Raw genomic sequence first — 26,934 nt, forward strand, 5'->3', positions numbered from 1 at the left:
GTCTGTTTATTGAACTTGATTTACTTCATTGAGCTTTTAATATCACCAGATAAAATACGAAGATCAAAGAAATTTCCTGCCTAAGAGGGAAAGTGAACTGCATATTAACTTTTTCATGGTACCAGTGAGACTTCTTGTAACCCAACCAATAGAATAACTGCATTGCAGAGGCATGAATCTTAGGAATTAGACTTGCAGAAAAGCTGCAGTCATCGGCTATAGCTTCTTTCAGAACAAATTCTCTTTTCCATGACTGTGAGCTGTTACAATGCCCATTTTACTCTGACTGCATTCATGATTTGAACTCATGATAAAAGCAAGCTTTCAAAGCTGTTGTAAACTGAGTTCTCTTTTCGTCTACTCATTTAGAAAACAAGTAGTAGAACTTGTTTTACATCAAAAATGAAATTCACTGATTTGTTCTGCTCACGTGTTGAATTACATTCTGCCAATAATGTGAAATCATATTTCATCCATTTGCAATGACAGCTCTCTCAAACTCTATCATATCCTGTAAGCTAGATTTGATAGCTTTGAGACTGAACAGTATCTAATCTTGTGAGAAATTCTGGTTAAATTGGTGGAATCACTTGCAGTAACCATTTTAGTATGTGCATGTCATGTATGAACAAAACCATATAGGATTAGTTTAGAATTATTTTCATGCTAAGCCATCTCCAACACCTTCTTTCCTCTCAAGATTTTAAATAGGGGTAATTTTGTACTTTTTGGCTATAAAGGTTATTTTCCAATTTGCTTAGAGCCACATACTTTTACAGTTAAAGCCCTGATCTTGCAAATATTTAAGCACATGCTTAATATTACCTAGTGACAAAATCTCTTATATACTGACTAACAGGGTAAAAGCATTTAGAAGATTTGGGCCTTATTTGGCTTTCAGGAAATCTTTTTACACTCCTCTAAATACTTCAAGCAGCCCTTTTATTGAGCACACTATGCCTGCAACGCAACAAAGGAAACCCAAAATAAAAACAGAGATATCTGCATATTTCTCTAAGAAGGATAGTTTTTTCCATTTAAGTTTTAAATGGAAGAGAGAAGGAAGAAGAAAAGTCATAGCAGCACCTGTTACACTGCCTGTTAAACCCATTAACAGGGCAAATTGTGGTATGAACATGGCCATCAGCAGAGTTAACAGAAGAAATGAGCCTCTTACGCCCAGAGCAAATAGTGGAGATCTGTAACTGGAATGGTTGCCTCTAGAAATACAAGCATACACAATTTCTGTGGCTGCAAAAAAGGGCAAAGGGTAAGAAAGAAGAGCCTTGGTTAAGAGACAGAAATTCACTAGGGTTTGAAGAAATGATGGCAGGTTGTCAGTAATAACTTCCTTTGTCTCTTCACCCCAGGTCAAGAATGCAGTTAGTGCAAAGGCTGTTTTCAAGACACAAGCAAAAAAGTGAGTCCAATTCAGCATACATCTAAACTCCCCTGGGTTTTTCATGTTACCTTCAAGTGTGGGAAGAAACACTTGCGAAGTGTAACTGAAAATGATCACCCCTACAGACACTAAGAAGTCCTCAAACTCAATGGAGAGTCTGAATTTTGCCCAGGACCACTGATGTATTTGTGTGAGACAGTAAGTCATCACTACAAGGATGATAATGAAATGGACCAAGGAGCAAAGCTGGCTGAGTTTGGAAACAATTTTGAGAGTCTTGATAAATACACAAGGCAGCAGTGTAGCAAATGCAATTACGGACCAAGTTTTCTCAGTCATCGGTACATACGGAAAACTTTGTGACAGCAAGTTCCCACTAACAACCAGATACAAAATACATGTCATGATCAGTTCCACCACTTGGGTCACATTGACAACTATGCCACCTAGTTTGGGAGATAGGTTTTTGCAGCAGGCATTCGCAATATCTTCATACGTGTCTCTCATTCTTACGAGCTGCCCATCTTCATTTTCTTCATATAGGCAAGTGATTAGAATTTTGCCTGTGTAACAACATAATGCTGCAGCCAAGATAATAAGAAACAGGCCACTGTATCCACTGTGGAGAAGAGCATACGGCAATCCTAGGACAAATATTCCCTGAAAGGAAAAAAAAGGAAGAAAAGATAGCACAAAATCCCTGAGGTGAAATGTTTACCAGAAGCCACACTCCCAAACCTGCCCTCCATTGAACGTTGCTTTCACCTAACTGCATGGTGGAAGTGCTGCTACATTCAGCTAAGTAAGTAACAATCATGAGAAATGTGTTTATTTATGATAAATGAAATTATCAGCAAAAATAACTGCTCCTATTGACACACATGTAATGATAAGCTAGGAAAAACAGAATGTGACTGAATGATAGAGTCAGGTTCCTAGTTAATATTTAATGCTGATGTGATTAGAAGCACATTTTAGAAGGTTCATAGGCAGTTATTCAGTCAACATGAATATTAATGAAACAGGTTCAATATCAGTAAAATTAAGCAACTATAGCATCATCTGTACAAGTTTCATTCATTATAGCACTGTATTTCATTCAAAATAGCACTGTAGATAGATCCAGTAATGACAATTCTCTTCAGCCTAAAAATTGTTAACAGACCTCTGGAAAGAAAATGGCATTAGAGTGACATCAGACTTTGCTTGTGTTTCCTCTGCGGCTTCTGTATGCCTCATGCAGCCTTTGCTCTTGTTAAGTCCACTGCTGAAGTGATTCTTCTCACAGCTGAGATTCTAGACTGTGCAAACGTATTTAGGTGTTTAAAAATACATGTAAAACATGTAGACATACTTTTTTCTAAAGAGTTTCTGAAAGGAACAGAATTATACTTGTTTTATGTAGTAAAAAAAAAACTGTGGCATTTTAGTTTCATAGAACGCTGTGTGTATTTCTTTGTCTTTTTCCTTCTTTTTTCTCTATATTTAACGGCAAATGACACTTTCATGTGGTTTAATTTCCATCAGCACAAACCCAACAAAACCCTTGAACAATCATTGTTCATAAAAAGATTCATAGGAAAGATGCTTCCGTGACATTTCTCTTTTTATGCTACAAAACTGAAATTAAGCAATGCACATTAGTCAGACTGGTCAGGTGTTTTTGTTCTTGATGGCTGAAGAAAGGTAGGGAGGAAACAAAATACAGTTAACTAGTTCTACAGAAATTTTTACTTCAATATTTCTTACAGCACCAATAACATGATGAAATATGAGCATTTGTGCTCATGTTTGCTATTCCAGCCTGACAGAAGGACTTGATTTGCATCAAACCTATCTAAACTCTATTTCAAACCTTAGGAACCCCATTTGCTCTGCAAAACTCATGCATCCACAACAGAAACAGGTCTCCTCACAGAAGGGGCGACCCACTCTTCTTCTCTCACTTCCAGAGAGGGTAGTGTCACTGACTGCCTTCAGGAGCCAAAGCAGAAGAGGTGAGTTTAATGGTCTAAATCTTAATTTCAGACTTTTCCATCCACAATCGTGGACGCAAGGCTATGCGGGGACAAGTGTTCAGGCATGCTTCCGTCTTTGGTGTTTTCTATCAACTCCCTCAGGTTTTGTAGCCAGCAGACAGCTTCTGTGAGGGCAGTCTAGGAGCCCAGCTCTGCCAGAGCTCATCAAGAAGGTGGGTGCTTGTCTCAGCTTTGTAGGGTTTATACCTAGCACCCCACTTCTAAGCAATACAAGTACTGCCAGGCCTGATCCATAAGGAGGGCTCTGAAGAGAGGCAATTTTTCAAACACTAAATAATCATCAATGTATAAAAAGTATTCTCCTTTTCTTCCAGCCACGAAATAGCAGTCCTTTTCCAGCAGATTGTGGGATGAGCATCAATCACAGAAGAAAGATTAGAAGCCCTTAAATTAAAGCAGTATTTTTTCTCTAACTCAATGAGAAAAATGGAGTGCCCATCACATGAACAAGCAGCATTGCCTGTTTCACCAGGCTTCACTCTAGATGCAGATATCTTCAGCTTTCAATTGAATTAGAGCTGGAAGAATCATATTAAATACATGCCCTGGTACATTTTGATTAAAAAGGCCTATGCCGTTATGTACTGAAACAGAGGTACCTGAGTTATTATTACTGATATAATAAGAAAGTTATTGACTAGATACCTTTTTTGGTTGTTTTCAATGACTTCATTTACAGTAATGGTTTTGTAGAAGTCACAGGTGCCATTTCATTTAGGATCTGGGACATTCGACTACATAGCTTGTGGTATTTCAGTCACCCAAATCTTCCCACTCCAATGGCTTAGCTCCATTCAAATACAGGTCTCATGACCCAATTAGCTTGCAGTGTAATTAGCATTTCTTTTGTACTTGAACTTCACAGAAGTGTTCAAAATTCTATCATTTCTGCCATCTAACAGTCTACTTTCTTTAAAAAACTAGATATCTGGCTGTATCCAGACTGCAGGTAGCACACGTGTAACAGTAGCTTTTGGTATCATGCCATTTTTAATTGTGGCTTTGATTGACTGGCAAGTTAGGTAGTTGCCTAAAGAAAAAAATGTGTTTTCTTTCCTATGAAAACAATCCTTGGAGAATATTTACATAACAGATTGAGTTTAAAAACATCACAAATAAACCAAGTCTATGAAAAAATCAGGAAGATAAAAGCCAGAGATTCATCTTCCATATTAACATAAGAACAATGATATTTTCTCAGTTCCTTGCAGTTTGTAGCAAGCTTATCTCATTTGTTCCGTACTCACAGCATTATTATTTTCCCCCTTAACCTGCATTTGGGAGTTCAAATGGTTATCTGCTGACCCAAAGGGTCACTGTATAATTAAACTGCAGGTAAGTGTCAGCACAGGCCTTACCCACACAATGGCTTCTCCCCTGCTGAATTTAGTCTGTTAACGTTCATATGACTAGCCTCAACCTAAACTAAAGCATAAGTCTTTCAGAGACATTATCACGTTAGACAGCCATTTACAGTCCTCCCCACAGATGTCTGCTTTTCCATGCTTAATTGTTAGTTTAATCAGAGCATAACATAATTCTAACCTCTAACATCTCCTTGCTGTTGTTTATATCAAATAATTTTATTTGGTACCTGACACAGACTGCAGAATGACAGAGGTCGGGGTTTTTTGTTGCTTTCTTTTTTTTTTATCTTCTGAATTCAGACCTTATTAAACAAACCCATTTTTGCACTCTGTATATTCTTTCTTAAAATTATGTATCAGTGATTGCCAATTTCAAATCACATACAGTGAGTTTAGAATTTCTAAATTGAAACTTTCTACAAAACTGTAAGTTTTCTTTTCAGCTGATGTCTTTGACATCGTTTTCCCAGAGTTTGTAAACAACAGCTGGTGAGATTTGTGTGAGGAACTTACTATTTCTGTGTCCTTCAGCTTTCAGTTAATATTAGAAAGCAAACATTGTGGACATAACTGGTTTTGCAGCTTTTTGGATACAGAGCGTGGTTAGTAGAAAGAAATAGGAGAACTCTGAACATGCCAATACAGTATGTATGCGGTGAAATGACAGTGCTTTTCCTGCCTTGACGGAAGTGGTTTTCCCATTTTAAAAAAAAAAAAAAGTTTCATGTATCAGCACGTTGTCAAGTTTCTACAAAATATCCAAAAATGTTAGTGATGGCCATAAGAGCTCGAAGAACAAAAGATCCTTTGTCAGACTTCAAAACTCACTTTAGATATGATCTTCTGTTCTTACCTTTCCAAAAGCAATACTTTCTGTTAGGACCATTTCCTCAACACCTGTTACACCATTTGTCAATGCACATTTGGTCCAGCCCAGCCCCAGCACTTGCTCTTATTGAGGCTTCCGATCCTGTGTTCTCGTGTCCAAATTATGGCACAGACAGCCTTAGCTGTGAGGCATCAATTAAAAATGAGCGGCAACCGTTTCTTAAATTGCCTCCCAGCTCTTAGTTTCAGCGTTCTGTCTGGGAAGTGTTCCTGTCTGAGTGGTTTTATTTTCAACCATTCTAGTGCTAAATCAATGTTAGCTCTAAATATGCTGTTTTAAGGTGATCTGTTTACAAAATAAAATAGCACAAGGAAAAAGCACTCACACAGTCGAGTACAGGGGAGATGGAGTTCTTGAAACAGTCCTCTATCGTGGCTCAGCTTGAGTGGTTGTGTTATTTACCATCACTCCATCCACCCTGTATAGGGAGGGACCCCAAGCTTGACCAGCGGGCTGCATCTTCCCTTGTCTCCCAAGATGTTTGCAAGACTTGGGTATTTTCACCCTAGACTGAGGATGGAAGTGGACTGTTCTTTGTCGATGAGTGAATACATGTGCCTGGGTGGAGGTCATTGGCAAACATCCAGAGTAGACTTAGCCATAAACAGCTGGGCCTAGAAAGAAGAAAGGAGTGAGGGCTGAACCGGTGAACAGCCTTTGAAAAAATGGCCAGGACAAGAGCGGAAAGGGAATGTAAGGAAAGGTCGGTCTCGGCTAGAAGCTATTTATTAGCCTTGTCAGAATACCCCCAAGCGGAAGCAACCAGGTATGACAGCTACCACCAGAAATTGCCGGTCCACCTACAGTACAAAACAAGCAGATCAGGATTTCCAAATTACATGTGCACATTAAAACATTTTTGCATTTGTAGAGGGTTGGACTGCAATATTTGAACTATATGGGAGTGTTTCCCACACCAGCAAGGCTGGCTGCTTGTTTAAAAATACTAGATTAGTGTAGAATGCAAAAAGTGTGCCATACCACTGTTTGACACTACTTCACCTCAGGGCAAGCACCTCCCCAAGAAATAAAATGCGTTTAGAAAAATGCATAAATGACCACAGTCAAACACGCTGAGAAAATATCAAAATTCCTTAATGTTCAGTTTTAAGACTTTTTAGTCCCAGGTAAAACGCTTCATTTCATAGGCTGTTTTAACCTGAAATATGACACTTTGAAAAACAAAGCAGATTGAAAGGTAATTAAAAAGTAAAGAAGATCAAATCATGGTCAGAGTTGAGACATGCCAAAAGACAATGAAATAAAATGGAGTAAAAAGCAACACTAAAAAAAAGAGAGAGAAAAAATTCCACTTTAAGACTTAATCAGATGGAAACATAAATTAAGAACTTAAGAAGAATTTAACTGAAAATTATTCAGTTAGTGCAGTTCTCCTATATGCAGAATACATGCTAATATGCCAGACTGCTGAATTAGCTCTGATTGCCTTTGCCACCATCTGTAACCACTCCACTGGAACAGTTCATTTAAGCCTAACTATTTTCCCAACTATGTATTTGATTCCCTGCATGAACACGGGTTAGGCATAGAAACTATACAGGAAAGCCTCCTTCGTGGATCTTCTTGGAAGAGTAAGGAGATAAATTCAAGAACCCTGCTTTTCAGTACACTTTCACAAAATATTTGATTATGTTGCTTAGCATTTGTTGTCATTTAAAATAAATAGTTTTCCAGAACTAATGCAAACCTGTGTTGCTGTGGTATTTATGTGAAGATACAAGTTTATTAGCACTAAATTAAAAAATATAGCAAATCTCTTAACCTCATGCCATGATAACAGCGCTACTTGCTTGTTGACCTCCATGGTCTCTTTCCTTTCTCAGCCACCACTGTAATTAACGGTGATTTTGTATCTTCTTCCAGATCACTGTTGACTACATTGAATAATACTGGACCAGATGCCAATTATTCTATTAGATAACCTCCTAACCCTGCTAGAAACTCATTCCTTTGACAATTCCTTAGAGCCACATTGACAGTAACTTTTTGGGGATCTGTCACTTAGGCAGTTGTTGTCAAAAATGTGTCAAAAATCCTTTCAAAAGTCTAAATATATTATTCATCTTTCACTGCCTATATTACAATCTCATCAAAGAATTATGTCAAATGTGTTTAATAAGGACTGTAAGGACTCTTTCTCCAAAAACATAATGACTGACACTAATTATATTCCTACCTTTTAATTCTGTATCAATTAAAACCTGTATTAACAATTACATTCTTTTTCTCATTGTTGCCACATTTCACTAGTCAGGATTTAACTGGCTTTTTAAATATTGGAATGATATCCACGATCTCCTGAAAATTCCACATGTAATAGCGATCGAATAAGAGTATTATCAGGTCAGATATATCTTTTGTTACATCTCCCAAGTGCGAACCTGCTGGGCATTCTGTTTTCAAAATATTAATGAGATATATTTTAACATCCATTTTAAATAGTAATTGTAGTTACCTAATAGTTAATTGTCCAAGTCTAAGCTTGGAAAAAATAGGCACCTCAATTTATAACTCACACCTATCTTAAGATAGGTCATTAGCAGAGCTGAGACGAATTTCCTTTCAGAGATGCCTGTTTCTCTTGCTGGGCAAGAGAATATGTACACAATGGAGTGCAGACACACAGCTTAGAAACTGTTAAGAGAGTTAGCTTTTAAATGTCTTATGCAGAATAGCATGAAGCCCATCCTGAAATATTACAAAATGGCCCACTGTTCTCCTGTGCTATGAGCACATCCTCCTGATTCTCTGCAGAGACTACTTATGAACAGTTGCATCTTTTTTTCAGAGATAAGAACAATTTTAGAACCTCCCTCTACCGCTAATGTAGAAAATCAGTGTAGCAAAATTCAGTGAGAGATCTCAGAGAAGAGGAAGATGATCTTACATTAGAAAATCTCTAAGTTGATTTTACCAGCTCTCACAACCACATACTCAACAGCGCTGTGGTGTGTGTGTCCTAGTGGCTTGGCCAGGATCACTTGCATGCACCAAAGAGGACAAGGGATGCTGGCAGTCAAGTGCTCACTGTGTCTCTGGGGTTCATCTTGACTAGTGACGACAAAGAGATTTTGGATTTACCTTCTATACTCTTTTGGAGGGGATGCAGTTTTGGATCTTTTGCCTCATCATTTTGTCTCATCCCTCATAAATATTAGGCAAAATTCCTGAATTTCACAGTAACGTTGCTTTCCTTATCTGCATGTTTTATAGATACTGACCTCTACTTCATTTGCTTAACACTTATCTATAGGTCAGTTTTTCTACCTCTCCATTTGAATGAGACCACATATATGGTGCTCTGTAGCAGTTAATGCATACCTTCCCTTTTAACTTTTTTCTGCTGTTTCTCCTGGTGCTTTTAGACAAACATACACAGTCACATATAGAGACACACACTTCCATTCATACTTAATTTATACCACTGTTAGTATTTCTGTTTCAAATTTTTACACTAATCCTAACCTTTTTTTTTCCTAATTCCTAAAAATTGTTTTCTTACTGTCCTAATCCTGGGAGATGCATTTTTTCCTAGTGTCTTTGGATTCCTGTATCTCTTTGTTACACTTCATAATTTATCATTCACAATGATTGCTCTCACCCTCCCTTTCTCCCTTCTGTTATTTTTTATTTTTTAAAATTTTAATTGATACATTCACTTCACATTTGAAGTAGGAGGGGTTTTAACACATAGGCATACTATTTCTTTATTACGAGATGTGGCTTCTGGACGTCTCATAAATTCTTGTTAAACAACTTTCAAATTGCTTTCACAATTTGCTGTCTGTATTTATTCTTCCTAATCAATTATCTCCCATCATTTTCTCCAGGTTTGTAAAATTCACTCTTCTGAAGTACCAAGTATATATATTACTGTCCTCTGTTTTCCCATAATGAATGTAATTAGATCCACTAATCTGTTCATCTTTATTCAACGTAATGAGGCTCAAAATAGAATTACCTTATGCTAGGTTCAATACCTTTTGTGTTAGATAATTATCATCTATCATTTTTAGAAATTTTAATGATGTTTTACTACAGACTGCATACAACCGCCAGCATAGGTCTTTAAAACTGAAGTCACCAAGAACAATACAATTTTTCTTTCCAGACAATAGCTCTAACACAGATAATCATCTCTCTAACATAGAGTGCCACCCTCACTTCTTTTACCTACTTTTTTTTTTAAAACATATTCTATCTAACTCTTTTTAAATTCCAGTCGCATAAATCATCCCACCGTGTATTTGCAATATCAGTTATATCCTATTTCTTCTCAGCAGTAAGAATTTCTGGTTCCCTAGCTGGCTACCCAGACACCTGGCACTGCTCTACAGACACCAGGAAAAGTATTCATCTGCTTTCCCACTCGCTTCACAGTTTGTTCACAGCTCAGCTGAGTTTGAATTAAAAAATACTACAGGCTGTTCTGTGGAAAACTTAAAATATTGTCCATGCCCTGTATGACCTTAGCAGCAGATCCATCTCCTTTAATGTCACTGAAAACTCTTCCTTTAATTTCAGGGATGGTTGAATTAGACCCCAGCAATCTTGTTTTTCCTGATTTTCCTTATTCTTTCTCTCTGCCAGTGCCAGCCTGTTTTAGCTGCAGGGAGGAAAGTGGCTAAGGTGTTTATTCTGTGATTAATGCCTGCAATCACCTTATATACTGAGAGAAACTTTAGAATTGTTGTTCTGTCAATCCTTCAGGTCCCATAAGCAGATGATAAGGCAGATAGACTGCTGTGATAAGATAAGCAAGTGAGGAAGTCGCATGGTCTGCACTGCAAAATGTATGCGTCCGTTTGACTGACAGAAGCCACTGATTTTGTCCTCCTTTTAGTGGCCAAAGTAGTCTCAAGAATCTCCTAAAGATTAGGAAAGGGAACAGAGGAAAGAAAATGTCTCACAAAAAAGGAATTGCTGCTATTGAGTGTGACAGCTGATCCAATTGGCTTTGCTATTGGTTTAAATATTTGTTCTAAAACTGAAATAATATACTTGATGCTTAATTCTGCAGGGTTTGATGGAAAATGTTAGTTTGCATAAATCCAGAGCTGTCTGCAAGAATGCACTGAATCACACAAAGTAAATCTCCCAAGCAAATTACCTTTTAAGAAATTATATTATTTTGCTTGGTCCCAAAGGAGAAGGCAGGCTTTGGTAAAAGAATGAGGGCTTTTATTATGTGTTATGTAGTGGAGAGGAAAAAGAGATGACAAAAGTATGGCAGTCGAAACTAAAACAAACATTATTTTCACAGTTAGTAGTGGCGAGCAACATGGACTCACTGGCTGCTTACCTGTTTCCCACATTATAGCTCATCACGGATCCTCAGGTTTTCACCTGAAGGCAGGTGTCCTGGTTTCGGCTGGGATAGGGTTAAATTTCTTCCTAGTGCTGTGTTTTGGATTTAGTATGAGGAGAATGTTGATAACACACTGATGTTTTCAGTTGTTGCCCAGTATATGAATGGTAGGCGTGATCCAGGAAGTACCGATCGCTACTTGGTTATCGGTCAGCGCGGGTGGTGAGCAATTGCATTGTGCATCACTCATTTTGTATATTCCATCATTATTATTATTATTTTCTCTTTTCTGTTCTATTAAACTATCTTTATCTCAGCCTACGAGTTTTTCTCACTCTCACCCTTCTGATTCTCTCCCTGTCCCACCGGGGAGGGGGAGTGAGCGAGCGGCTGCGTGGTATTTGGCTGCCTGCCAGGTTAAACCACGACAGCAGGCAAGTACTCAAAACATCCAGTATAGCAACATGTGAGTGAGTTTTCATGAGAATGTGGTCAAAAGAGCTTGAGGGGAGGCAGAGAGGGGACTCTGGGACACTAGAAGCAAAGTAAAGCAGTGGTGAGCCAAATAACTTTATTTGACTGTGAACTGACATAACAAAAGGAAGAGTTAAAGTGCATAGAAAGTTCAAACTCAGGCTGGGAGAAAGCATTTGGCTTGTTAGGAGTTTTTCTTGAATGCTGCCTGTATGGGACAAGCCACAGTTCTTGTTACTTTTAACAAGTAAGGCTGAAGAGGAAATGGAAAAAACCAAACCCATACTACAAAGAACTTTGCACTGGAACAAACCTTATGCACCTCTGAGAGGTGAAAAGGAAGCCAGGTTACATCTTCTGGAAGCTGGGTTATATTTTCTGAAAGCTGGCATAGGATTTGTCATGACTGCATGCAGAATAAAAGGTGACTGAATCCTCCCCAGGCTAATATTATCCTGTTCTTTCCCCAGCACAGACCCAGCCACCAATTTTAGGTGGACTCCTACTCAAGGTATAATGACTCCCGGAGCTCAGCGTATAAAGGGGAAATTTGTCTTACAGCACTGCCTGGAGAGAATATAGTTAATAGTCTGGATGAAAGACGTAAATAGTGGTATACTATTATTTTTGGTCTCTAGAAATCAGTAAACTAATACAGAGTATCATAGCATATTTTTCTGGAATACATGAGAAAAGATGCTGTCTTACAATTAGGCTGGGTATAGAAAACAAATCTCTACTGCTTTTCCCCTCTTAACCTCAGTTAAACTTCAGTGGCACCCCTGGAGACTTCTACCTTTAGGATAAAAGAAGCAGCAACTGATTTTACTGCTGATATTTCATCATGCACAGATACAGATAAAGTTGAGGTTGCAAATGATTTTTGCAAATGATTCCCGTAATGGAGGTGTCTCTCTCCTACACTGACATAAAAGATCACATCATTCTTAAAATTCAACAAAGTAGAATAATTCCCCTAATTTCAAGTAGATTAGACAAACATTCCCAAATGTGTATAATTAATAATAAAGAGAAAAACTACAGATGAGAAGAGAAATGTGACTAAGTTTTCTGGCATGCTCTGAGTACTCAGCATAAAAGCAAAGTTAATTAAGCTCTCCTTTTTAAAAAAAATTAATTTTTTAGTATAGATATGCATTGTGAAACCAGGCGTGTGGCATATAAAACGCATGCTGAAGATGTCTTTTTAAGGTCTCTAGATGTAAAAAAACCTGAAGTATTACTACTTAAGGAGGTATTTCTCATTCTGTTTGTACAGACTGTGACACAGTGGTTCTTGACCTCTACTGGCCCATGAACAAAATTACTAGAATTATAAAGTAAATCATATTCCTTTTCTGTGATTTTTTTTTATTTTCCTCTTTTTTAAAAATTTATTTTCTTGGCCTGCAGCCACACTGGAAAGACTTGGAGACAGGATGCTGTCCGGAACAACAGCTGAGGATCTCTGGATGAACAAACTGCGGACCTTGATTATTCTTGACCCTTGACAAAGACCTCAGGTTTATTCTTAACTTTTAGATACAAATACTGTCTGTATGGATAGAGATAAAAATACTTCTTTCATTATTAAAACAAAGTTAGTTAAGTAATTGCTGTAAAAGTTTTTATATTTTAAAAAAGTGTTTAGTTTCTTTTTCTTAACCTGAGCCATTCTGATAGTGCAGAGAAAACTTCTCAGCTCTACTGGATCTCTCCCTTGTTCATACTTCAGTGTTGATAGCTGTAGTGATTTCATGTTTGAGAAATTTATTTTAAGACTGCATTTAGTTTCTGTTCCTTTCTCCTAAACAACTTTCATTTCTCACATTCAAATTTTTAGGCAAAATCCCAATTTATTCATGAGGTGAAATTAATGGATTTTAGGTGAAAACTCAGTGACTATTACTGAAGTTACTAAAGTGACTACTTTTTTTACTCTCTTTGGTACCCAAGGAAATGATCACTTCTTAGCATCTATGAATCGGATTAATCTCACCCATGTCTGGGTCTGTCTAAAACAGACATTTAATGAAAGAGTACACAGAGTAGCAGAAAAGACATACATGACAAATCTGCCTTGCTTTGATGCACACTTATTAGGAATGGGATTCCTAACTTCACCTATCTAAATACAGCAAAAAGTAAAGCTAAACCGCTAGCTCTGGAAAGGATCGATAGAAATAAGTATCACCAGCGGACTACTCATTCCAACAGTGTAGGGCACTTATTTCAGGATTTGTGAGTCTCCATCAGAGATGCCTATTTCTCTATGTCATCTATAGGGTGAGATTAATTATTTTACAAGACTATGAGACTGTGAGGAGCCTGGGAAGAGCAAAGGAAGAGCAGGAAGCTGGTTAACTTGGGAACATGGCTGCACCAGGGGAGGCAGGGACAAGGGTGGAAAAGCTGTCATTAGGTAAACTGGAGAACACTAGAACATAAGGTTGTGTACCATATAAGATAGCAACAGGGGGTAGGAGAATATGATGCGCAAGAGGCTGTGAGGAAAAATGACTGGATATGAGAAATACCTAACTATAGGCAGGGATAAGTAGAAGGCTAGAGGGAAAGTATGAATTATGCAGCTGATTATCCTTGCTGATTAGGAAAGGAAACCTTCAGGGGTAGAATGGCAGCTCCTCACAATTTAGGAGACAGCAAAGAGTCTCTGAAATCTCATCCAAGCAGCAGAGGGAAGCCTACAGTTTTGTGGAGGTATTTTATTTTTAACTTGAGATGACAACAATAAAAAGTACAAAAGGAAGAGCTCAGAACAGCTGGCTTTCCAGCAAAAGTGAAAAAAGTCAGCAGGCAAGCAAAAGCAACAAGAGCAGGAGTGGAGAACTCATTTTAAACTCTGGATCCCAATTAAAGCTTAGAAGAAGATTTTTAAGTCCCTTAAGGGAAGGTGGCTGGGGAGATGTCATTTGGAGTTGCAGAAATCATGCAGACAGTGAGACAAGAGAATGGCTTTAAAATGTAGTGAGATAGAATAGACCTCAGTGCCAAATTGTAAATATGATACAAACAGTAAAATGAGGGAATTAACAGTCATTATAAAAGAAAAAATAAGATAACTTCTTACAGATATAACTAACTTCCTTATGAAAGAGAAATAATATATCTTGCATCATGTAATTCTTATACCCATATTTACCTTTCTTCAGGCTTCAGCAGAACTATTCATAGTTCCTGAAATACCCAGATTTAGTTTGAAATAATCAAACTACAATGGGTTTTAAAACTGAAAAAAATCCTCTGCTTATCAGGGAGGAACTAGCCTGAATCAAACATGTTTCTAGAGGGGAATACGGAGCAATAAAAAAAACCTGTCATGAATGGAAATACCCATGTACAGTAAAGGCAAAAGCTGAAGCTACCATTGCTACTGATAACATAAAACAACCAAAAATGTTTGCTCTATGGACGTACAAAACATAATCTGCTGGTGCTGTTATTTGTGTCAATGCAAGAAACGGACTGAGAGAAATTGAAATGGGTAGCAGAGTATGTGTGTGTGAGTTGAAGTGAATGTTTCCTCACTTTGACTCATATGTTTACATTTTTGAGAAGTAAATATTAAATTTGATTTTTTTTTTTTTTTTTTTTTTTTGTTAGCTATTTAGTGAACACAGTATTGTACATATGGCAAAACTAGTGCCAGTGGCCAAGAATACAGAGAAACATCGCCTTCCAAGAAACATGGTGTGTGTGGGGAGAAGAGGGAGAATAGATGCAAACAGAAGTCAATTTCTTTTATTTAGCTTTAGGGGCAAAACATTTTATACAGCTTACTGTGCTAAAACTAGGTTACAATATATCATCTTCAGTACTGTGTGTAATCAGTGTTTAGGGCTTTTTATTTTCTCAAATAGCTCCATTTGCTCATTCAGACAGAGCTTGTGCCATTTCAGTGAATCTCCTGCTGTCAGGAATTATACACATTGAAGTAAACTGTAGATTAACCATCTATGGATTGTGTGGAAGAAGCTTTATCGTTAGAAAGTCTGCTACAGAAAAATTACTGTTTCTGATCCTATAAGTACATTATAATAATTCAGATGTCCTTTACTTTCCACATTAAATTCTCATACACACCTGCAGATGTTGAGCTTGTCAACTTTTATTCATTGATGAACTCTAAGGCTCACTCTTTCTTTTTATAAAAACTGAGCTCCCTTCTGAAAATTTGCTAGTGGAAGTGAAGGAAGTTTATAAAAACAGGAAAGGAATGCTATCTGACAAAATATTTTACTTTCTGCTGCCTATCATTATATTCTTGCTGTCTTGGGAGGAATGTTATCTTGGGAGGAGTTATATGTCTAAATACGGTTTATTAAAGCAAACTCGCTGAGGTTATACACCTCATAAGTTTAAGAATGGGGACAGAAAGAACATTTTTAAGAAGAATATTTTCCATCAGTAATGGCTAGTCGGTGGCATGTGCTATAGAGAGGCACAAGTGTACAAATGATCTCAGCCACAGAAGGCTGATAAATAATTATAATAGGTAATTTGGGCTTCGTTTTGAAAGGTAACTGTCAAACATAATATCACAATAAAGTAAGCAGATATAGCAGATATAGAAATTCAAAGCTGCCTAATAATAGTTTTTTCAAATACCACGTGACCTGCCATGAATTAAAAAAAAAGGAGAAATTATACCATCTGTTTTCATTCAGCTTGTTAAAAATGCTCTCAGGGATTGATGAGACCAAAAAGCATGGTAGATTAATTTGATTTTAGTGTAGTGAGTACATCAGCTATTCCCTTCACCTGAGGGAGCCAGAGATCCTTGTTCTGCAACAAGTTGTGGTGCACTGGGTTCTCCCATGGAATAAAGTGATCATTGCTTTCAAGCAGCTGACAGTTACTTGATCCTGTTTGGTAACATTTACTATTTCAAAGCGTATAATTTTCATAACACTACTATCCATTTATCTTTGATATCATGGTTCTGTCATTCTCCTTCTTGACCATCTGGATTTTTAAGATGGAATGCCCATTTTAATGGCTGAATATTCTAAAGGTACTCTTATCACATTCGTCTGCTGATTTATCTTGTGCTCAGCCCCTACAATGGGTCTCGATAGCAAGGAGAATCCATTCTATACAGAAAAAAAAGAGAGGAAATTGAATCAAATGTCAAGCTGATTTATCGCAGGCCAGATTTAAACAATCATTTTGTAAAGAGTTTCTGTAAAATAGAAGACATTTTGAGACTTACTTTCAAAACTGTTTTCATTATTGGAGCACCTGGAAGTCCTTGATCAGAAACCCATTGTGCAGGGCACTGTGCAAACAAAGTACAAAAAGATGGTCTCTTCTCTAAGGAATTTAAAATCTAAGGGTAAGATGAAAAGCTGGACATGAGCCGGCAATGTGCGCTCGCCGCCCAGAAGGCCAACCATATCCTGGGCTGCATCAAAAGAAGCGTGGCCAGCAGGTCGAGGGAGGTGATTCTGCCCCTCTACTCTGCTCTGGTGAGACCCCACCTGGAGTACTGTGTCCAGCTCTGGAGCCCTCAGAACAAGAAAGACATGGACCTGTTGGAGCGGGTCCAGAGCAGGGCCACGAAAATGACCAGGGGGGTGGAACGCCTCTCCTGTGAAGAAAGGCTGAGAGAGTTGGGGTTATTCAGCCTGGAGAAGAGAAGGCTTCGGGGAGACCTTATTGCAGCCTTTCAGTACTTAAAGGGGGCTTGGAAGAAAGATGGGGACAAACTCTTTAGCAGGGCCTGTTGCAACAGGACAAGGGGGAATGGTTTTAAACTAAAAGAGGGTAGATTCAGACTAGCTATAAGGAAGAAATGTTTTACAATGAGGGTGGTGAAACACTGGCACAGGTTGCCCAGAGAGGTGGTAGATGCCCCATCCCTGGAAATATTCAAGGTTAGGTTGGACAGGGCTCTGAGCAACCTGATCCAGTTCAAGATGTCCCTGCTCACTGCAGGGGTGTTGGACTAGATGACCTCTAAAGGTCCCTTCCAACCCAAACTCTTCTATGATTCTATGATCCTAAGATAACAGGGAACAAATACAGGCAGACAGGGGAGTCAAGGAAACCATGAGTCAATACCGGAAACTGTGAATCAAGAGAGTAAATGGTGGTTTCAATGTAGCTTATAACTGTGAAATTTTCAGCAAAAGGACATTTCTAAGAGGATCAGAGTAGTACAAATAAATATCTTCATGTAAGTTCATAGGAATGCGTGTGTAAATATTTAACAAATTGACAATGGTAATTGTAACTGGAAGAACAGAGATCAGAGTCAATAGATGCAGAAAGATAAATGGTAGATTGTTAAAGAAAAGATGAGCAGCTTACATTTGATTTGATGGTTGAAGAGGTGCTTGCAAGAGCTGGTGGACACATGGGGTATGGAACTGCATCAGCTTTCCAGGTGGGTGTGCATGGGGCGAGCTTGGCAAGATCAGGGAAGAGTGAGCTACTGTGACCCAGGTGGGGAATTACTAGCTGTCAGATAAGAGTTTTAGCCTTGTGGATCGGTAAATCAGACTATGTATTAGTGAGGTTTTACAGTAAAAATAAGCGGAAGCTGGACATAGTCTGAGCGTGAGGATTCAGAAAGAGGCCTGACTAAAAGATGATGCCAGATGATAGGCCTGCATGGCAGCAAGGACAAAGACATTCACAGGCGGTGAAGAAAGGTTGGCGTGGGTAGACTCTGGGTGGAAAACAAGGAGCTCTGTTTAGCTGCTTCTACTGACTGCTGAACAGACAGACCAATATTTTATGTGGGCAGCAGAGGGATCTAAATAAGCTGTGAACTTGAGGCGGCCCAGGAAAAGACACTCTGCTGTCGTCACATACTCCCACGGGCGGTGAAGGATGTGGTGTCTATCAGCAGCGTCTGTAGCAGCCCCGAGAGCCTGAGTCTGCTGCAGGTGACGTCCTCAGGGAGGAAGGCGTGAGGCAGACGTTCAGGAGAGATCGCCAGCATTTGTTGTGTGCCTGGTTATGGACAGCAGCGTAGAGCAAAGAAACCTGGTCGTGACCCTGTGTATTAATTCATACAATACTTTTCCTTATGAAAAATTCTTGCAATGAAAAATACAAATAGAGTGGTTTAGCGTGTTTGTGCTTGTAGTTATCTACCAACCAATGCAAAAGCTTTTTTTAGGCATTAGCACCCCCAGAGCAGGCCCCATCTCCTGGGTGGTTTGAAGGTTTCCTAATGATGAAAAGAAAAAAAAAGAGGTCTGGGAGGCGGAGCCACAATGTTCAGGTTTCTGAAGTGTTACTCACTCGTACCATTTATTTTATATATGTCATGGGAGAAATGCAAACTGACACACCCTTTTTGCAAATATATGCAAATGTGCATGTAAATCACACTTCTGTCACTCAGCAGGCTGTCTATTAAGCTCTAGCAACACTGCTGATAGTAGTTGGCCTTTGAAGAATGGCAGGGTTTAAAGCTCTTGGCTGGAGATATGCTTTCACTTCATTCATGTAACTGTACTTAAGCTGACCGAGATATAAAGTAGTAGAAATACTGATGTCCCCACTAAGGGTGTCCATTGGCAAGCTGAATTTCGCAGCATGCCAAACCAACTTGCAAATTCCAATTAACGCAAAGGTTCATATTGTTACTGGCTAGAAAGCACCACTGTAAGGAGAAGAGTTGAGCTGGTCTCTCCCAGCTCCTCCACTGGACCCCACACCAGGACCTCGGAGCCCGTTCCCTGCTCTGACTCCCTGGGACCCACAAGGAGCTCCCTCTCGCTGTGGGGCGGGAGAAGAAGGGCAGGAGGAAGCAAGTGGGAGAGCCCCCAGCATGAGGCCAGGTTTACCTTTGACAACAAAATCTTTGGTTTTAGCCTTTTCTAGCAAATGAGTTAGAAAGGTGGTTGAAAACCGGTGCCCAAGTACTCAGCTGTGTCTGTGCACTTTTCCTATTTTCTGTCCTCAAACACACTCTGGGTAGTGACAAAACTGCCATTTTGCACTGGAATGCAGCAGTTAGTTAGGATAAGCACCAGCAAGATCAATGTGCTCTACTACTTGTATCGGGTGCCCAGGTGCTGGCACTGGAGGGGGGGCTGCAGGGCACCTCTGTGAGGAGAGGCTGGGGCTGCCCCGTGCCAGACTCAGCTGGTTCCAGCCGGCTCCAACGGACCCACCGCAGGGCACGGGCTGAGCCCGGCAGCCAAGATGGTGGCACCTTGGGGAAAGCGTGTGTAAGGAAGGGCCAAAAATGCCACGGAGAGTAGGAAATGGACCGTAGGAGTGAAGGACTGAAGCTGAGCATGGGAAAGCGGGGAGGAAGGGTGTTACTTTAATATTTGTCTTTTTTTCTCCCAATACCAGATGCAGTAATCAAACATATGCATATTAATTAGCAATAAAGTTAATTTTCCCCAAGTCGAGTCTGGTTTGCCCTCAACAGTAAATGGCAAGTGATCTCCGTGCCTTTATTTCGACCCACGAGCTTTCTCACTCCTGTGCTATTTGCGCCCCCCCGCCTAGCTGAGGGGGTGGAGTGAGAGAGCAGCTGGGTGGGAGCGTGGATATTAGCCAAGGCTAACCTGCCACACTACTGTATGCTTACTTGCTAGTTCCTTTGTCCTTTTACATGCACAAAATTTCAACTAATACCAGCTTCATGTAGGAGGACTATAGCCTCACACCTACAAAATAACTGTTCTAAAAAATTAATAGCAGTAGATTTTCCAGATGAAAAGATTTTAAAACTTATATGACAAGTGAACAATCAACAAGAAATCTCCGCTTACAAGAAACAGGCACTTCCAAATTCTGTAAGACTTTCCTGACCAGACTGTGACAAACTGGACATCAACCCCAGGATAAGTATACTATGCATTGCAGTGACTTAGCTACTGTTTCTAACAATAACCTGCAAGATAATATGCTGGCTTTGAAATTTAAATGCTGAAATATACAGATTTCAAAAGTACTATCCAAAAAGAGTTGCAGCTAAAGCTGTTAGAAATGATAGATAATTGACATTGCTAAAAATCAAGTGTCAAATAAATACTTTCAGGAAATGTAAGGTTATAATTTGAGGTTCTGAACAGAATTACTCAGGTTTCTTTAAGCACAGCAGCACTTCTGGGTACTGTTATCAAAAGGATGTAATATTAGACAGCTACGTCAGTAAAACTCAGGTAAAAATCAGTTAAAGATATAAAATAAATATATTGGTTAAGAATAAATATTTTAAACTTACACCCAGTGTAATCAAAATTTTCAGATTTAAGGCTGAGGTTGCACGTCAAATTCCATGTTTGCGTTGAGTGTTATACTTTAGAATGTCTCCCTCTCATCTCATACGAGAGAATTATCTCATATGATAATTAGCTTAAAACATATCGACATCATAAATTGTAGACCATTGTATATCAGTTATAGCCAAACTATTGATACTATTAGAGTCATTTATGAAGGAGACAGAGAGAGACACACCTCCTGTAACTCTCTTGCAACTCATCTATTAGGAAATGCAATTTTGGGTTCATGGTGTGGGCAAGCATAATCCAAGGATGCTTCAACTTCTAAAGATTTTTAATATGTCATTTTAACATCTAGAAGGCTGCAAGAATTGCAATACTTTGATCCATTATTTGTGTAACCCATGTACTTGTTTCTGGTATGCTTCAAGAGCTAGTATGGTGCTTTCTGAACCAATTGTCCATATGTCCATATGTCCATACAGGGCTGCCTGTATGTCCAGGGAATAATTTGTGGAGTACTTATGTTATATCACAGGTCCTACTTGCTGGCAAATCTGACACAGAGGGGCTATGGAAAACTGATTTGCCACTCCTAACATTTCCGTAATAGTTACAGTAGAATACACTGATGTAAATCCATTCAATGCTCCCACCATCTGTTCATTGCCCAGATGATGTGACAAACAACATAAAATGCAAAACCTATAAAACAGCAACTTAAATCCCATGAGAACAATCCAAATATTTCTTCCTGGAACAAAAAAACAATTTTAGATGAGCCACCTCTCTATGTTTAGGAGTTCTGGCTTCATAACATTTTTAGTGTTTGCAGCTGACCAAGGGAAAAGTAGACTGATACAGTACATTCTCTAACGACATTTATGGGAATGGCAGTTAGCTAGCTCAAAATCAGTCCACTGCACAGTGCTTACATGTCAAATAAAGAGACTTCTGTGAAGTAGACATAATTTCATTGTTACAGGATAACACATTTTTGATAAAAAGCTTTTGTGATAAAAAGTAGGGTTGGGAATAGAGAGAATATATATCCTGTATGCAGCCTTCTCTGTGCTATATGAATATATATAGGTGCACAAAACTAAAGAAATCTACTGCAGGGTCTGAGCTGAAATAAAAGGTTGTATGAAGTAGTGACATATGTCCAGAATCTTTTTTTCCCTCAAGAGAAAATCCAAAGAGAAAACCAGGGCACAAACACTAGTTACAGGGTCTTCTTCCCTAAAATACATCTTTTTTCAATTGCATTGCATAATGGTGACATTCTATCATAGGAAAACCAGATCTGAGTTTAGATGGCTCTCACCAGGCTCTAGGCTTTTTTTGGATCTCCAGTTGTGGCTATATGGGTTTGCGGTTGCAAACCTATGAAAAATAAATTTGGCCAGTACTGCAGGTGCATTTCAGCTAAAATCATATTAATTGGCATTTTTATGTGCACTACAATAGTCCTACAGTCTTGGAATTTTGCTTTGTGCTGTCATTTTTTGACTAGCTCCATTTGGAAACTTGAATTAGCTGCTGGTCCTAGGTTAGATATCAGCATCGGGCATCTCCCTTTAAATCTCAGTACCACCTCTTGATACGAGATGCAGCAGTTTGTTTCCCTCAGACATCTATAATTTAGTTCAGAGTATGACCTTAGCTTCAATGTATAATTCAAGGAAGTTACTGCTCTGGGCACCAGAAAGGATTGACCCTTGTTCTCAAGTCTGGAAAAGAAATACTTATGATCAAGTAATGCAGTTAAGATCTAAGTGGTTATTTAGTTAAATGTGACTAAATTATTTAAGGTTGAGGATTAGAAGGTTTGCATTGTGGTACATCTAATGACCTGATGGCAAAAACGTTTAGCCTTCTAAGCACACCAGAAAAATACGTATTTTTCTTACATATAGAAAATGCTTAAATATGGTGTCAGTAAAGCTTAATGGGAGGGGTGTTTAGACACCCCAAAGAGATGTTTGCCTTTGTATCTTTAAGAGCATGTCTGCTAATTCTGTTTCTCAGCACCACTGTGTTTTCCACTTAAGTCTTTGGGAGTTGTCGATATTCAGTAAGCACTCTAAAGATTTAGTCTGTATTAGGGAGATGAAGGCAGGTAACTCAGAGGCAACATCATAGAAAAAGAAATATAACTGTGAGATATTCTCAAGTGAATCTTTTAGAGTTACATAAATAAAAATGAGCCAAATTGGAACCGTATATGGAAATGTATCTATAATGGCACACCGTGAAGGAAATACAGATAGACTCTTTCATTTTTAAAAATGGTGATTATTGAAGTGTTGAGTCTTTTCTAAACTAACGTACAATATACAGAATATAAATATAATGAACATATTTATCATCACTACTGTAATAATTATTAATTTATTATTGACACAAATTTAAATAATGATTAATAATACTAATTGCATTATTGATTTTCCTAGAAGCACTTGCAGTAGACAAGCAGTTTCTTATGTTATTCTGATCATGGAACAAGAAAATTGCCTCTGCCTTAGGTATTTGTAATCTTTGTACAACCTAATCTCTGCAACAGGAGGCAGGAAACAAAAGATTAGGTATCAGATGCACTGAATCAAACGGCACATTCAGTATGCTTTGATACATCATGTTTTACCAAACATTCAGGGAAGAATTGTGTGCTTATATTACACTGTATTTTAAAGATTGTACAAGCATCATAATACTGAAAGCACTTTGGAGCTGCCTGGTAAAGTGGCTGACTTTTTTGCACTGTTAAACTTGTTCGTGCTCCTGAGACCTAAGTGGAGATAGACTCACAATGGTGTAAATTACAGTTATGCTGAGATGAACATTATTTCACTTCTTGCCTTTCTCTCCCTTGGTTTTTCTCCGTTCTTTGTTGTCTTGTACCCCATCATGATACTATAGAGTGAGTGCCTTTTTCTGTTACTTTGGCTTTCTTTTCTTGGACAAACATTCTCCATACTGTTTGCCACAATCCTCCTACATGTGGCTGGCAAACAAATAGACTTTACTGTCCTTCGGTTCTGCTGTGAAATGCTGTACCATTAGAATTTAATCACCTTTTTCCTTGCGACTCTTGCTTTGCTTATCTATCCGGCACTACTGTACAAGTCAGTATAAAATTTTTTGGCCTTTTACTGCTATATACAAACAAATGCAACTCTCATCACTCTGTCAGATAATGCTGTTCATTTTCCCTTTTGAATTAACTCAGCTTTATGGTCTCTGTCCTTACCTAGATTAACTAGATACAGGTTTTCATTTGCCTGTGCAATGTTGGAATATGAAACATGTTTCCCTGGAAACTTTAAATGTCTGAAGCAATCATTTACACGTACAATATTGTCACCAAAAGTGCACATATTTTCAGTTGAAGTTAGAAACAAAACAAAAATCTCTACCTGTTTGTTTGAAAATATTTGCATTTAAAACACTGTAAGAAAACCCTTTATTTAATTTCAGAGACCAAAGATTTAATCGTTCCTATAACAAAACTGGATTGTGAAATAATTTCACTTTTAGACTAATTGTATTCACTGGAATAACTGTTTAGAACACTTCAGAATTCTGCTGAAATGTTTACCTCTAATTGCCATGCAAAACACTTCTGCCCTTTCCTCTAAGTAGGGCAAAAACAACTGTCATTTTAGCATAGATTGTCTGCACCAGTCAAGAACGTTTGGACTGTTTTAATCATTCTTTTCACAACTCTGACTTTCTCTTCAAAGCTATTCATAGAAATTTCTTCAAACTGTTATTTTTTACTGACAGATGCCCGTTCAATATTCTCTCCTCTCTCCTCCTCTCCTGCCTTTCCCCTTCCCTTTCTCTGCTCTCTACCCTTGATCCTAAACCAAATGCCTAGGTATTGGGAAATAGGAAAAATACACACATGTGTACATAGATTCAGATATGTGCTCACATATGCAGATATGTAGTTTTACAATGTGTCGTTAGGACACTTCGGTTGTACTATTAATGAATTTGCAGCTCCTGGGCTTTGCCATCCTCAGCATGCCTCAGGACGAAAGCTCAATACAGCTGTAGCCAACTGCTCTTTTAATGCTGGTTTCTAAAATATTTGACCAAATGAGATCCAACAGCAGTATGCAACACTCAGCATGCTGAGAGTTTTGACTAAGACCATAGTTACTGATCTTACTGGATAATTCAGCTTAAATTTGTCCTGTTTTTAAATAGGCAACTGTATGTTTGATAGTGTTTTTACACCATGTTATCAGTCTATTTTTTAATTGGAAGCTATAATATTAATATTTAATAGTAATTGTGTACATAATGACGTTCAGGACTTTTTAGGCACTTTGATATATTTATAGAGGTGTTATTACTTTTGTTTTTCAGAAAGGAAAACAATGTGTGAGAGAGAATGTGACTTGCCAAAAGGTCATACAGCAAATATTGACAAAACTGACTTCCAGAATGAAATCTTGGCTTAGGTGAAATCAAAGGCAAAACTCACAGAGACAACAATGGGCTCTCATCCCAGACTCCTGTCCTGACTAGATGCTGCTGAGGGAGACTGAAGATAAAATGTGTTACTAGAATGTAGTTGGGGTATTTTAGGACTTCACGCTTTGATTCACAGCTGAACACTTTCTGAGAATGATATGCTACTGTGCCCTAGATGTTATTGCATTGGCTCTCATGTGGTGGTGCTCATGTTTGAAAATACAGTGGGCTTAGAAATATGTCCATTTTCTCCTCCTGTGCAGAGCTGAGGGATGAACTGGATACATAAACAAATGTTCATCGGCATAATCACAGGCTTGTGTGACACTGGAAGGATTATTTTCCTATAATTAAAGTGCCATTAAAAGTATTTAAGTAACAGTTACTGGGACTAGATGTGTCTGTGGACACTGCTTTCTTCTTACCATGTCAGACAGAAAGTTAGCAGTAATGACAGAATTATGTAAGGAAATGAATCATGAAAAGTGAAAAAAAGAATCTGAAACATTCAATGCTAAATTTAAGGATTCAGAAAGACACTGAAATTCCACACAGAATGCTAGGACCAAATGCTTTCAGTCTTTTCAACCTGACTATTTTCTTTAACATTGACAAGTATTATTACACTTCTTGTGCTTCATGCTCCAATTTATATCTAGTCTAACTTACATTTCTGTAAATTTATGTCTGACGTCAGTCTGGCTCTTACTTCCTCTTTTTATTAGATGTTTACCTCACATATCTATCAAACATCTCTGTCACTGAATTCAAATAGCCTTATTAAAGATAATGTCTGCACTTCCAAAACAGGTGCAATCACCACCTTTTCATTTTCACCTAGTTTAAATATTTTTTAAACTTTAGCTAACATGTCTATTTTTTTTCCCTTTGGAAATTTATTTTTTCAGAGTGCTAATTTTGTGTAGAAAGGTTGACATACGTTAGTAATAAATTCATAGAAAACTTTTAGAATATTGCAAAATGATGGTACATTTAAGTAAAATAAAGCAGGCTAAGTGATGACCAGGTTTTTCAAATGATGATTGTAATGAGTGGGGAAGTAAAAGGTTACCTGAATGGCATTTGTTACATTCCATCCTGCTTCCCAGCTGGTGATCAGTTTGACCTGGGTACGTGGCAGGGGAGCTGGGGACTTGTATTCTGGATCCTGGTGGCAAACATCAAGCTCAAAGTTCAGGGGTCCATCTGGTTCCTCTCTCTCCTCACTATGAGCTCTGTTCAGTTCATCTCTTCCAGCAAAATTCACATGCTCTTCATCAGTGTCTAGGCAGCTGTGCCATCTCACTATTCCCAAAAAGAACGATGGTGTTTCCCCAAAGCAGTTGAAAAGAGATGGAAAAGTCTGCTTAAGGTGAGCCATCCTGAATATCAAATATTAAAGTAAAATCTTTCCTTACATGTCTTTATTTTTTTTCAGCGGTTGTACATTGTTAATCCTTTTGTTAGGTTAGCCTTGATGTTGTAGCTATGATTAATGAAGTTGTTGTCCTTAGTTCATTTATTTGTGCCGGTTTCAAATGCCAGCTAAAGAAATGTTTCTAGGGTCTTCGACATACTGCCCAGAGTAGTCTGCAGTGAGATTTAGTAGTCTGCAAGCTCCAATTTACAATTCAAATCCTTTTTCCTTTTACCTATGGTATCTATGTAGATCAGTCATTCATGAAGCATCTACAGGTGGCTGCAAGAATCTCTTCCTGGAAATTA

General features: G+C 38.3%; 1 protein-coding gene across 1 annotated transcript; it reads right to left on the bottom strand.

Moving 5' to 3' along the window:
- Positions 1 to 910: 910 nt before the first annotated feature.
- Positions 911 to 26,590, bottom strand: LOC104071913 (vesicular inhibitory amino acid transporter-like). The gene is made up of 2 exons (XM_009574975.1): positions 26,282 to 26,590; positions 911 to 2,062 (listed from the first exon to the last, which is right to left on the bottom strand). The coding sequence occupies exons 1-2, from the start codon at positions 26,588 to 26,590 to the stop codon at positions 911 to 913; spliced, it is 1,461 nt and encodes a 486-aa protein (XP_009573270.1).
- Between the last annotated feature and the right edge of the window lie 344 nt (positions 26,591 to 26,934).

The sequence above is a fragment of the Fulmarus glacialis genome, unplaced genomic scaffold (assembly GCF_000690835.1).
Source record: "Fulmarus glacialis isolate BGI_N327 unplaced genomic scaffold, ASM69083v1 scaffold41133, whole genome shotgun sequence".
Taxonomy (NCBI): Eukaryota; Metazoa; Chordata; class Aves; order Procellariiformes; family Procellariidae; genus Fulmarus; species Fulmarus glacialis.